This window comes from Syngnathus typhle, linkage group LG1 (assembly GCF_033458585.1).
Source record: "Syngnathus typhle isolate RoL2023-S1 ecotype Sweden linkage group LG1, RoL_Styp_1.0, whole genome shotgun sequence".
Taxonomy (NCBI): Eukaryota; Metazoa; Chordata; class Actinopteri; order Syngnathiformes; family Syngnathidae; genus Syngnathus; species Syngnathus typhle.
In genome coordinates this window covers 12,667,558-12,681,625 of record NC_083738.1, presented here as the reverse complement: position 1 = coordinate 12,681,625, position 14,068 = coordinate 12,667,558, and the positions used below count along the sequence as shown (strand labels likewise).

Here is a 14,068-nt window from a genome sequence, read left to right as displayed (position 1 = left end):
TCTTGGTCTGCCCACCTGCATTTCCAATAAATATTCATCTCAATACAAAATGCAACAGACGGTGTGTATCAGCCTTTCCTGTTGCACAGCAACTGCTCTCTGGAAAGATAAGGCATAAAGATCCACCCCACACTGCACACCTAAGCCGCCAAACAGGACAGCATCCAATAAATAAAACTCACATAGAGCAAAAATTATGTCGGTAATTGATTTGAAAACATCATAACTTAAACACATGCCTTGCTTACTGGCATCACGGCAGTGCTCAAGAAGAAGATTCACATCTCTCCAATGAGTTGTAATTTGCTGAATAAGATGTATTTACAAAGGAAAAAGATGGTGCCAAAGCACTTTCTTCTATGATTAAAACATAAACTTTCTAGAACGTCTCATTCCCCCCATAATGCCACAAGATGGTGAAAAAACATATTCCTCTATTAGTTGTGGCTTTGGTCTGAGTAAAAACAGTATTTCAGCGTATAACGTTCAAATGAAAAAGTTTTGTTCTATTTTGTTTTGGTTTTTAAAGATGCAAATAGACAACTTTACTAATGCCAAGTATTCCTTTTCTGCCTACAGTGGGATTCAATTCATTGACTCTGCCTCATGGCTCAAAGTCACCCAGTGTGGATAATGAGGCAGGTTCCTCCCAAACTGAATCGAAATTCTGTATACAATACAAAATACATGATGAAATGAAAGTAAAACTGCAGCAATAAATGGTTCTGGTTAGGAACTGGCCTCTTTATCCCTAATAAATAAAACAACTCAGTGTGTGTGAGTCTGTGTGACCTCAGGCTATTGCTTTCCACAGACACATACTCAAAGTCAACACCCTGCCACAAGTTGGTAGCGACAGATGGATATGAGGGAAGTATGATGAAAAGGGGACAATAAACACACAAGATGGGGTGACTGAACAAAAAGTCAGCAGATGTGAGAGGAAAGCAGCAACAAAGCAACACCAAACTATGAGTTATGACCACATCAGTTCCAGATGACTGAACTGACCTGCTAAGAGAAACCTGCTTGCGAGACGACGAGAGCGATAGATGTTGGAGGACATGAAGGAGAAACAGGGCAAGGGAAGGAAAAAGAAACAAAAGGAACAAGATCCAACAAAGCCATGAAAGCTGCAGGTCATGGAGGACGGAAGGGGTAAAAAAAAAAAAAAAAAGAGATGAAAAGTTTCAATGCAGAGGGAGCAGCGCCTTATCGACTTTGAGGTGGTCGCCGAGCGACAGATAGGAGCTCAGTTATCAGTCCATAGACGCCCTGGGGAGGCGGGCTTTCGGAACTTGGAATGATTGGTAATTCCAAGGACAAAGATATTAACAATTGCTTGTCTAAATATATGTGTGGACTATCTAATAGTACTACACAAGTTTCATAAACGGTGGAGCACTAGTGAGCACGTCCACCTCACAGTTCTGATGTGCATGGTTCGATTTCGGCTGGAGTTTGCTCCAGCACGCCAATAAATGGATAAGCGGTTTGGATAATGAATGAACGGATTTCAGTTTCATAGTCAGATATTTGAATAAATCCCAAACTGAATTGAAAGTGATGTCACATGCAGGCAAGGACATATGTTTACCCATACTTTTACATCCATCCAAACCAGAGGACTTTGGGCAAGAGACAGAGTAAACCAGGCCTGGTTGTAGGGAACATAAGAAAACAATATCTCAGTCAAACCTAGATTTAGGAGTACTTACTTAAATATGTACTTATTGATTTTATGACCCAGGGTTACTTACTTATCGTGGCACACTGCAGCCGTGCACTCTAATATTGACCCTTGCCATTGCCCTCAATGCATATTAACCTCAAGGACACTGTAAGCAACACCCTTGGTTTGCTTGTCAAAGTTGATTAGAGTGATGCAGGATTAGTGGCATGTAGGTGGCACACTCAAATAATTTACAACTCATTAGGGTGATCAGCGAATAAAAAAGCACACAACACACTCACTGGGAGTAGAGCATGCGGGAACGAACGATGAACTTGAAGATGTACTCCAGAGCTTTGAGAGTTCGCAGAATGGCCTCACAGTGCTCCCCTCGACTGGAGATGTCCAGGTACCTCTTCAGCACAGACATCAACTTCCTGCAAGACAAAGAAAAGCGCAAATGATACTTTCACTTTTTCAATACCTCCATTTTCACTTTTATAGCACAGGGAAGAAGTGTAAAAGTGAATGAGAGACTAGTCGAGGGGAAAATAGTTTTCACACCTGAGCTGACTACCTCTCACATAGTTCACAGCATTTGTGATGGGTATAGTATGGGTAAAATATACAGTGCATAACACATACGTCAATAACACATACAATGCAGCATTCAAGACCCCTCAGCGCTAATTTCAATCACAATAATAAACACTTGTCAACATATTCGGTTAGGTCTCTTTCTGGTTTCTGCAAGTATACCTAATGAAATGGTCTTTATCCTCCGGCAAGCTGTCAAACCAAACTCATAAATAAAAACATGGACCTCCAGAGGTCTACGACTTATGGCTTTGTGATGCCAACGAGGAATGCAACAAACTATATATTTAATCCTCTTAAACAATAAAAGCCTCCCTAAATCGACTCTAATCTTGCCTAACAGCTATCCGGCCGCAGTTAAAAATATGACCAGCTTTATTACCATTAAGTCTTCCCCAGTTCTGTCTCTGCCGCATGACTGAAAGGCGCATTGGACAGGATTTTATGTTTTCTTTTTTCCTGTGTATAAAACCAAAATGGGGAATTTAGAATGTAGGCTCCTGCAAGATTGTGGGCTCCAAGCAGCAGTGACCCTCTTAAAGAGAGTGAACAATGGCAATGGCAAGGGAAGGATAGAGGGCCAGATGATAAGATGGCAAGGAGCACTACAACAGTTTTACACCATACCCTTCCACACAAAAAACAACAATTCATTAAAATGATTCATCCATCTTTACTCAGTAGAAACCATAAACCAAAGATCAATTAATGTTTTTTGTACCTCATCAAAAACGCTATTAATAGTTCATCAAAAGCAACAGTGTTAAATAAAAGCAGTCAAATAAAAATATTTTATTTTAATGAAAGACGAGAAATTTCCAGGAGTTCAATTAATTTATTGTACTCAAAAATGTTTTCTTTGATTTTTTTTCCCCCTTTAGATTGTAATGTTAAAACTGGAGCTGAAATAGAGTCACTCGCTCCGGTTGCAAAAAAATCCCCCCAAAACTTATTTGCAATCATTATACTGAACTGTAAGGATAAATATAATTAAGAACAAGATTTAGTTTCTTGTGTGTTGACAAAGAGTATAGACATGACCTTAAACATTCTCGCAGGCAATGGCAAAATTCAATTGGCATTTTAATGCAGCGCACATAATTCTAAAGGACAACTAACTTAAGAGTTCTAATTGATGAAGAATCAGATTCAATGAGAAGGTGTCTTTGCTTCTAATAGCAAGTAGGTCAAATGAGAATTTGTTAATGCACTTAGGGTTTTTTTTCATCTCGTGTGCAACCTGTTGTTTTAAATATGCTTTCCAGTAATGTGTACATACATAGTACATACATGCATAGTACATACATGCATACAATATGTACATACATACAGAAAAATTATGCAAAACAAACCTTTGCTTTTACTTTAGTAAACAATGACCATCAATCCTTTTTGTGCAATATTACTTACGAGCAGATGTTTAATTATTTCTAATTACTTCTACTAGTACCAAATAAAAAAAGTACATAATTGGATAATAAACAGTAATCGGGAAAAAAATGTGTGTGCTTTAGTGCAAATAAGATAGTATCTGATTATTCGTTTAAATTATTAAAACGAATCACTTAAACACAATACAATAGTGACAGCCCTAGTTTTGCCCCAGTTTTATTTTAAGTATTTTTTTTCAGTGTGTCCACTATTCCGAAAAGGAATACCAGCCAAAGAAAAAGGATTATGAATCAAGATTTAACCTACTTGTAGGCTAATGTGGCGCTGAAATGCTGCTTGATGTAGGCCTCCAACACAGTGTTAAAATGCTGAAATTTTCTGTCTGCGATCAGACTGATTATATAGATCTTGTGGAAAACAAACAAAAAAAGAAGCATGAGAATCCATGTGAGCTAGTCGGACGGATGACACTTTGAACTTGGCTCACCAAGGCGTCAAACACGAGAATGTCGTAGTCATCGGTCTGAGAGTGCTCCATCATGATGTTGAACAAAGCATCCAAGGTGTCCTGCAGGAACTACATACAAGGTAGATAAGTTGCTGAGTAGAAACATGCACGGAAACGTCACGCATGGCGCTAACGGGCTGCTACTGCCCCACAGAAATTGGTGTGCCTAATTCAGCCTCTCCAAAATTTAAATATGAAGCAACTGAAGTCAGAAGAATAGATTATTTTTCTCCCCATCCGTCATTTATTGGTTAAGCACGGGGAGGGGAGGGAGAAATCCTGGCACTGTGCCAAACAGAGTGATACTGACCTTGACTACCTCCTCTCCATCGATGAGTTTCAGTTTTTCCAGGTTTTCTCGCAGGAGTTCAGGGTGAGTCCTCCATTTAAGAAGCCCCAGCAGACCCACTGCAACGAGAGCAGTTTATCTTGAGCTTTTTCTCGTTTGAGAATAAATATTGAATAAAACTTCCCAAATGTCAATGACTTCCAGGACCTTCTATTTATTTGTTTTGTGTTGTTTGCTGGCAACTTTGTGGACATTTGGTGAGGTGTGTCAAGTTTTGGTTTGCTTGACTTCCTCAGCTCGTGACTTTGCAGTGTGCTGTATAATGAATTAAACCTCAGCGTCATCTCACCACAAAGAAAATCACAAAAGACAACAACTAATGATATTTAGAAGCATAGCAAAGAAAACAAAAGTAGCTTACTAGAAGGAGTTACATTGGCAACATTTAAAGACATATGTATCAAACTGCACATCTGGTGGTTGACCTTAAACAACCTTGGTGATATGCTGAGAGAGAGAAAAAGAGAGCGACAAAGAGAGAGAGAGAGAGAGAGAGAGAGAGAGAGAGAGAGAGAGAGAGAGAGAGAGAGAGAGAGAGAGAGAGAGAGAGAGAGACAGAGAGACAGAGAGACAGAGAGACAGAGAGACAGAGAGACAGAGAGACAGAGAGACAGAGAGAGAGAGAGAGAGAGAGAGAGAGAGAGAGAGAGAGAGAGAGAGAGAGAGAGAGAGAGAGAGAGAGAGAGAGAGACAGAGACAGAGAGACAGAGAGACAGAGAGAGAGAGAGAGAGACAGAGAGACAGAGAGAGACAGGGAGAGACAGAGAGAGACAGAGAGAGACAGAGAGACAGAGAGAGACAGAGAGAGACAGAGAGACAGAGAGACAGAGAGAGACAGAGAGAGACAGAGAGAGACAGAGAGAGACAGAGAGAGACAGAGAGAGACAGAGACAGAGACAGAGAGAGACAGAGAGAGACAGAGAGAGACAGAGAGAGACAGAGAGAGACAGAGACAGAGACAGAGACAGAGACAGAGACAGAGACAGAGACAGAGACAGAGACAGAGACAGAGACAGAGACAGAGACAGAGACAGAGAGACAGAGAGACAGAGACAGAGAGACAGAGAGACAGAGAGACAGAGAGACAGAGAGAGAAATGCCTGCGGTGTAGGTGATTGAAACAAAGGTTAATGTTCATTATGGTGATGGACTTGCTACCCTGGTAACAGCTGTTGTTTGACACCTATGTCAGATCTACTTTACTGGCTGCCATGCGAGAAAGTGTGTGGATACAATACATTGGTGGATATGGGGTGAATATCAGTCAGCGGCCAGCCTGGGTGGGACAGCACAGGACACTAATAGTGTGTCACATCATCCAGTATGACTTATTTGCCATTGTTAAAATACAATCATGCAGTGGTTTATAACAACAACAATGTACCTGGAGTCATTCTAATTATGAAACAAGCAGACAAGATCACAATTACAGAACAAGGCCTTCCCCTCAGCTCATATCATAATAACTTTTAGAATGCTGCATGACACACCGAGGCACACAATATGTTCTCTGAAATAGATCTGTTAAAGGACATTTTGCCGTGACATCACACTATCTTCTTATTGGGAATAACACACATTTTTTTGTGGGATAGAAAAGTTAAAATCAGGGTGATATTATCGATAGATTTAAGTAAATAACTAAAATTTTAATTTTTAAATTGTAGAGAAATTTACCAGTGCTTGGGGAGAAATTTACCAGTGCTTGGGGATTGTGAAAAAAGGTGTACTTTCATTACACTGTGATATTTAATCTGTAATGTTACAAATGTCGATATACTGTCACATTTTGGTGGTTTTGACATAATTCCCCAATGGAAGTACGGACTGATTAGTACGTCCCATGTAGTACATGTGTTTTTCTTGTATGCCAGATTTGTGGATTGCTTCTTTGTTTAAATCCTTGGAGCTGGGCGGGACACCTTTCAATAATAATTCCCATGTCCATGCGTGACGGCACTAATAACTTTCCAACAGTAGAGGGGGCTAATACATTTTCAGACGTTTTCGGGTAGTTTTAATACAATTCAGTTTCACGTAGACTGAAAGTGGCCAAGAATGTAGTGAAGAGATTCTGAGCCGAACTGTTTTTTCCCATCTTCTCTAACCTATATTACTTTTTCCCAGCTGTACACACAGAGTAAAAATCAGTGGCCCGCTTATTTGCTGGTTGTACTCATGAATGCATGAGTGCAAAAGAAAATCAGCACTGAAAGGCTACTTTCAGAGTGTGAATAATTTTCAAGTCTGTGTTATTCTCAAGAAATTACAGTAAACAAACCTTTACATGGGAAAACAGAAGTTTGTGATAATGATTATGTTGACTGATAGTCTGACTCTGTGAAGTGTCAGTCAAAAGGAGCACGTCACACAAGGTTAATTGCTTAGAAACGAGACTGAACACTGGCCGTAATTTGCATTTCAATAGGTAAATTGATTAAAAAGTAAATGCCATGGAAAACCAAACCGTTAACTGAGGGACTGGCTAATTGACTCTTCTGTTGCTTGGATTAATGGCAGACAGAAATGGTTATTTTTGTGATTGAAATGAATAGTGCCGAGAGGTGACGTTAGCAAGTAGGCTAGGTTCACGCTGCACGTCTTAATGCTCAATTTGGATTTTTTTGTGTGTAAGACTTCAGCTTACATATTCAATGCGACCTCAGCCGGTCTAGCGTGTGACCCAAATGCGTCCCGCAGAAAACCTCATGCGCAGGAGAAGAGATGTCACTCATAAAGTGTTTAGGGAAGTACGTATATGTGTTTATGGAAGTGAATGTGGTTGAATCTGGAGGGGCTCATCTTTTTATCAGCAGAGGAATAAAAATTGTTAGAAAATGAGGCGAAGCTTTTCAATTGCCCAAGATGTCTACTAAAGATTATGTCGCGTCATTGCCATGCATAATAAATAAAACATCCATGTGACTGAATTACTTTGTTCTACTTGAATGTCCACTTGATTATTCATCTTTTTCAGTGGGATTAAAAGAGTAAAAATACGTAATGACTGTCAGCCAAAACAATTTTTTCAGATTCACGGACAATTTGGAACTCTCATGAAACACTGTCTCCTGCACATCCGGGGCTTTGAACAACATTTAGTTTGGATATGCGACCTGGCTGTTCTGAGCTCGCGAAAAAATCTGCTATGTATCCTATCTAGAACCGAATATGAAAATGAGTGCGATTGGATTAAAATAACTAATAAATTGATTTAAAAAATACAATGTAGAATCCTCTTTTGTTTAATGTGTCAGTTTGACAATAATCTTGAACAGTGGGGGACAAATAGCTGGTAGCAAGCATGTGTTCCCACTTATTTGGAGAACTGTGATCTAGATTTGCATATTAATTTCCTCCAAGTTATGCTATATAATAGTCTCCGATTCCTTGATAGGGTGAGTCAGAAAATGTGCTAAAAAATAGTTAAAAAGAGTGTTTCAATATGTTTAGATGTGCTTAAAGAGGAAGTCAATTGTAAAATTGTGTGTACACTATGTTCCATGCGGTCCCACTTGTCTGAACTCTGGCATGTGTGAAATATAGAGTAAGCGTCAAAATCCACACATTTTTATCCATCTCAGCAAACATTTGACCACTTGCTGTTAACTGAAAATGACACCACAGTTGCTCAGGGCTCCGGTAATACAATCACGGCTCAGCTTACATGACCAAACTCAGAAAACCAAAAGGTAGGGCCCCAGAGAAATTTTATTTTATTTTTATAATTATATATATTTTTTTTTTCACTTGCCCTTTAAAACATGTGGGAGGGTTAATTAAATATTATGGTCACTTCAAATCCTGGATTTACATCCATCACAGGTGGGTCGGGAACAGATCAACCGCAATAAATAGGGGTTCACTCACTGTAGTTTGGATTTACAGCATATCATATTTTTCCAGATTTTCTTACTCTTTTACGGCTAGACGAGCAAGACAACACACACGCACACACACACCCATACACACGCAGTTACCATTCTGAGTAAGCTTGGTGGAGCAGACCAGGGTGGAAATGGTGAAGCCGTCTCTCGAGCTGACAGACAGGCCCCCACTGACCCCACTCACATTGCTGGTGCTGCGGCTCAGTGCAGCCCCCTTGTGGAGGTCTCCATAGTGGTAGCGGGTGGAGGGCAAGGACAAGTAGCAGTTCACATCCTCCATGCGCTTGCTGTCACCCTATGACACCAATGTGCATATATGATAATTAAATCCTCTAAACACAATCTAGTCTTGTTTATATTTATGTTTTTGTTCAACAATGAGCAGCATGGTGAACAAGTGATTAGCACACTTGCCTTACACTTCTGAGGCTTAGGTTTTGAATCACAGTTGCAGACTTCCTGTATGGATTTTATAATCCACAAAAATCTGGCACTCGACCAATGCTGTGTAGACTTTTTGGATCCAACATATGAGCCCTGCGATTGGCTGGTGACCAGTCCCTCCCTCACACCTAAAATCAGCTAGGGGAGGCTGCAGCTAACTCTAATGAGGGCAAGCGCTATAAATAATGGGTGGATTTCCAACTTAATTTGCACGCCCTCTGATAGTTTAAGATTAACTTCAGCTCTTAGTGACCACTTTAGTGCTAAGCCAATGGGATCTATTAAATGTGTGTGGGTGTACGTGTATGTGTACGTGTATGTGTACGTGTGTGCACGTTTGTGTGTGTGTGCGCGTGCGCGCTTGCGTGCGTGTGTGTGTGCGTGTGTGTGTGTGTTTGTGTGTGAGGGCTTGAAGTGGTACAGAGATTGAGAAGAGTGCTTTGATAATATTGAGCAACAGGGAACAGAGAGACCATCTATTAGGTTGCAGAGTACATCACGAGTAATTAATCTTCACTTCAGTTGACATTTAATCAATAAGCGGACTCAGTTTACCAGCGCTCATTAACCAGGAAATCTATTTAGCTTCTCTCAGCCTGTTTGGGTAGGCCAAGTGTCACATTCAGACATAGGCTACTATAAACCTGCTTCTTTTACTAGGTAAAAAGTCAGTGTAAAATGCAGATTTTTTGGATTAGGACACTTTTTATAATATGAACTTTTTGTGGAGGAGAATCCTTTGAATTTTTTTTAAATTAGTACTGAAGACAAAACCAATTAGACTTCTAAACTATTTTCTCGCATAATTTCTAGAATGTCTGTCTTAACTTGGGTATGGTAGTACCTGCCTGGCTAGCTAATAAATGTTCTTGTCTTGTGTGGACATCATGTTAAAAAAATAAATACTCTTTGGTTCAGAAGTATCTGGAAACCTTCTGCACACGTCTGACGCAAATTCATTCTATTCCTGGCAGTTTTAATTAGCTGTGGCGAAATGAAATTTTTGAAAGACCTATTTGAGACACAGAAATGGCATGTTTGGAGTAGTTGAGACTTGTGCTGTGCTTCCCAAATGCTCTGATGCCACAATGTCCCCTAAAAAAAAAATACCTCAATGTTTTTATGATAATATTTTTTACTTACAATAATTAAATGAAATGTTAACTGTTCATATACAATTGGATATTTCACAAAAACCTAGATTAATGCAACAAATATATTGCAGCAGTTATCATAATGTAAATGCTCATTGGGCCCCTAGGCCATCCTTTTCCCATTTCTGCACTTGCCGGACCACAGACAAGGATCCGTGCTAACAATGAAACCACAATTATTGCACAATAAAGATCAGCAAATGCTTCGGAAATGCTGTTTTTGCCCTGTCTCTTAATCGGTTGGTGAAAATGGCATAAATATATGTACCTCAGAAGAGGGTAATGTTGTTGTAACAATTTGAAAGTTATGAAATATGTCGCAAACTGTTCCCAGTTTGGTTGTGACTTTTTGCAAATACTTAGTTTTCAATCAACCGGTATGAACAAGATAACAAGAACAAAATATGATTGCACCAGAGTCAAACTGTGCAATAAAAAGTATAGAGAAACAGCATTAAAAACTATAAATGTTTTCCACCATATTAAGGAACTTGAACATAGGGAATAAAAGGAGATCTGTAGGCAGTCCATGGAGCCCATTACCAGTCCATCGATTATTCAGTTTGTCTTGTTTGACTCTCGAACAAGAGGCGATTGAATGATTGCCAGCCAATCACAGGTTACACAAAGGCAAAAAAACATTTGCTATGCTGGATCGTTTACAGGCTTCATTGAACCTGTCTTTATAAAATGGGAGAGTGCCAACGTGCTGGCAGAAAACAGACAACCACCCACAAAACACATAAGCAAGTCTAACACAAAAAGGCCAGAACACAAATTTGAACCCCCAACTGCAGAACTGTGAAGCCACCATGCGCCCGCCATACCATGCTTGCCCATTATGCGCCAGTAAAATTATTTAAAAAATCACTGTTATTTGGCCAATGATAGTCAACATTTATTATGATCGAACTGATGATACATCATTTCTTCAAGTATTCACTGCGCAGCAAGTCTGACTTACTTTTATATGAGAGGCATAGGTGACTGCTCTTTGCTCTGCCAATTTAAAGTAATTTTCAAAATACTCTTAAATCCTAACCTTGAAGACCACAAGGTCATGGAGTCCATCCTGTAGAACCGTCCCGTCAGTCTTCATCAGGCGGACAAAGGCCATGGCAAACTTTTTTTCACTCTTGTCCTTGGCTGCAGCACCACGTAGAGGACGGGCATGGCAAGAGAGCACATTGGGGAAATAAAGGAATGAGTGGCCGAGAGGGACATGACAGCTTCCTGTATAATCAAGTGTGTGTGTAATGAGTCCTTGGGTCATTTGCAAATTGCTTCCAATCTTTTTGTCCTTTACCATGTCACATTATGCTCAGGTAAGGGGGAGGAGGGAGAAGATGCAGGGGGGGACGTGTACTGTAAGCAGACGACTGTCAGACTCACACTCTTGAGAGGAGCGGTGTCTGAACATGAAGCGAAGATGGATTCTGTACATTTCCTCCAGAGGGACGGCCACCTGGAGGACAGGAAAATACATCATCTTTCAAAAAGTTGTAGCCTGCTCATTGTGCTCATACTTTTCATGACAAAGCTTTCAGAAGTGAAAGGCAAATTAAATAATGGTACAACAGCAACAACAACACACCTTGAATGTCTCCATCCAGCGGGGTTGTTTGACTTGGTAATAGATGACTGATCTGTATTCACTCGTTGGCTTATCCCCTGCTCCGAGACAGATGGAGTTCTAGAAGTGTAGATAAAAGGAGTATGAATATGACATTTCAGATGATTTATGTCAAGTGTTACGTAAGTGCACAGTACGACGACATTGTGACTACGCTCATAACCTGACTCATTCATATCTCAAATCAGCTTTCCCCATTGAAATGAATGGAAATGATACATAATAATCAGTTCCAGCCCGCCTCCCCATCAAACAATAAAAAAATATGTTTCTATTAGACAAATCATAACATCGTAATAATCAAATTCAATGTGAAGGAAGTATGTGTAAATCCCGATTCAGTGATTTTATTCAATGAAAATTGTACTGCTCATTCTTCTGGTCCTTAAACAAGCAGCAGTATAATACGAACACGCTTAATGAACAAAGACAGTAATACCACTCATAATGTTAATATGATAATAATTATAATTACCTGTGATCATTGTTATATGCTCTCTCTGCCTGCGTTGCTGCACCGTTTGTCTTCAAATATTCATTATTTAAAGCAGTGATTCTCAACCTGTTTTCAGTTACGTGATGAGTAATAAATAGGGGTGTAAATCGCGGGTTTTGTCACGATACGATATAATATCGATATAAAGAACTGCGATACGATATTTGCCGATATCTTAAAGCCTGCTGCGATTCATTCACGATATATCGCGATATAATGCTCTACGATCGATTTTTTTTTTTTTAAATAAAAAATATAGAACAATATCCTGATTTATAACAATTCATACGCAAAATCAACAAGGTACTGCAAACTCTTTATTTAGGAAATGACAAGAGTATTGTAGTATACAAATTGCTTACTTTAACACTGAACTTTGATGTCGTGTTTTTTCTTTAAATGTGCGGCGAGATTTGTGCTCCCTGAATATTTGATCACCGCATGGCAGGATTTACAAACTGCACGTGTCTTGGCCGATGAGCCATCTTTTCTTTGGAATCCAAAGTGCTTCCAAACGAATGACTTGAAGCCTAAAGGGGAGCAAATTTCCTCGTCTTTTTGGACACTAGCCATAGCACCAGCCCAGGAGCCGCGGACTAGTTGTCCCCTCCCCTTTCACGCGCGTGCTCTGCTCACAACACAACAACGCCGGAAAGAGGAAGCAAGCAACAATGAACTGGATTTCAAAATAAAGTCGCGTCTAATGTCCGAGGTCAAACACGGCGATATAAATCGATGTTTACCTTTAGCATCGATGCCAATAAATCGTAGAGCATTATATCGATTAATCGATGTGTATCGATGTATCGTTACACCCCTAGTAATAAATGATTAGGAATTTAAATGAGAATAAATAACGATGTTCGCTATTCAGAGACAGCCCGTTTTTTATGTATTCTTATCCACTGTACTTTGAAAGGATGATGATTTTTTCAATACAGTTCTTGCACAAAATTTCACTAAGCAAGTGTACTTCCTAAAGTGACCATTGAGTGGTCTCAATGGAAAAAAATACTTGATCATTTGCAAGCGAAATTTCAATGTCAAACAAAATTGTGCGTTATTATCTTGTTAAGTCATGTCTTTTGCGTGGTTATTGAATTAGGATGAATGAAGGTGGGTGTAGAGGCTCCATCACTTTCCTATTACATCTCCTGTTGCTCACCTGTACGACCTTGCCCTTCTCATCACACACGCACATGATGACCTCCACGTTTTTCTGCGTGGTCTTGTTGTATTTGTCGAAGTCGCCACCCTGCAGCGTGAGGTAGATGTCATTGCGCACATCTCCCGGCATGATGATCTCAGGGAAGCCCAGCTTGCGTGCAACCACAGTGTTGCGGTCCACCAGGTGAGGATATTCTTTGCGAATTTGGACGATGTTACCAACCAGGGCCTTCATGGTCACCCAAAGTCCTGGAAAGACCATATTTTAAATGTGTGGTCACTATTTTTCTGTGTGCATACGTAATTGAGACAGGAAATCATACAGTCAATTAAGTCAATCAAGTCCTGATGCATTTTCTAGCTAAGCAAAAAAATGTGTCAGTGTTTTTCTCCTCTTATCTCACATTGCCTCCTCAATCATAACGCCTACACAGGCAGAAGAAAAGAATTAAACACATATTTTAAATCTAATATATATAAATATAATATTTTACAAAATATTTTAAAAGTGAATGGGAAAAAAAGAAGTTACGCTGGTGAAAAAATCCAAAGTAAGGATGAAAGACTGATTTTAGGTAACCTCTTTGTATAAACTGTTATTTCAAAGCTAACCAATGGAGAGGAACCTCTAATGTCCATTCTGTGTCTTAATTAAGGATTATAGCGCCAGTCCTCATTAGGGTGACGTGCGGTGAGGCTTGTGACTGGTGAGGAACTGACTGCTCTGCAGCCGGACATAGTAAATCCATGTAACCCAAACTGAAGATTA

The 14,068-nt window shown here is 39.8% G+C and overlaps 1 protein-coding gene across 2 annotated transcripts in view; it reads right to left on the bottom strand.

The window, feature by feature from the left end:
• LOC133150533 (dedicator of cytokinesis protein 2-like) overlaps positions 1–14,068 on the bottom strand; it is an 89,185-nt gene that overhangs the window by 67,531 nt on the left and 7,586 nt on the right. For both annotated transcript variants that reach the window (XM_061273115.1, XM_061273124.1), the window contains exons 13-21: positions 13,298–13,548; positions 11,598–11,696; positions 11,396–11,468; positions 11,046–11,149; positions 8,499–8,700; positions 4,480–4,577; positions 4,149–4,238; positions 3,968–4,068; positions 1,975–2,109 (exon numbers count right to left, since the gene is read on the bottom strand). In XM_061273115.1, coding sequence (XP_061129099.1) covers positions 1,975–2,109; positions 3,968–4,068; positions 4,149–4,238; positions 4,480–4,577; positions 8,499–8,700; positions 11,046–11,149; positions 11,396–11,468; positions 11,598–11,696; positions 13,298–13,548 — 1,153 coding nt within the window. The remainder of the gene's footprint in view (positions 1–1,974; positions 2,110–3,967; positions 4,069–4,148; positions 4,239–4,479; positions 4,578–8,498; positions 8,701–11,045; positions 11,150–11,395; positions 11,469–11,597; positions 11,697–13,297; positions 13,549–14,068) is intronic.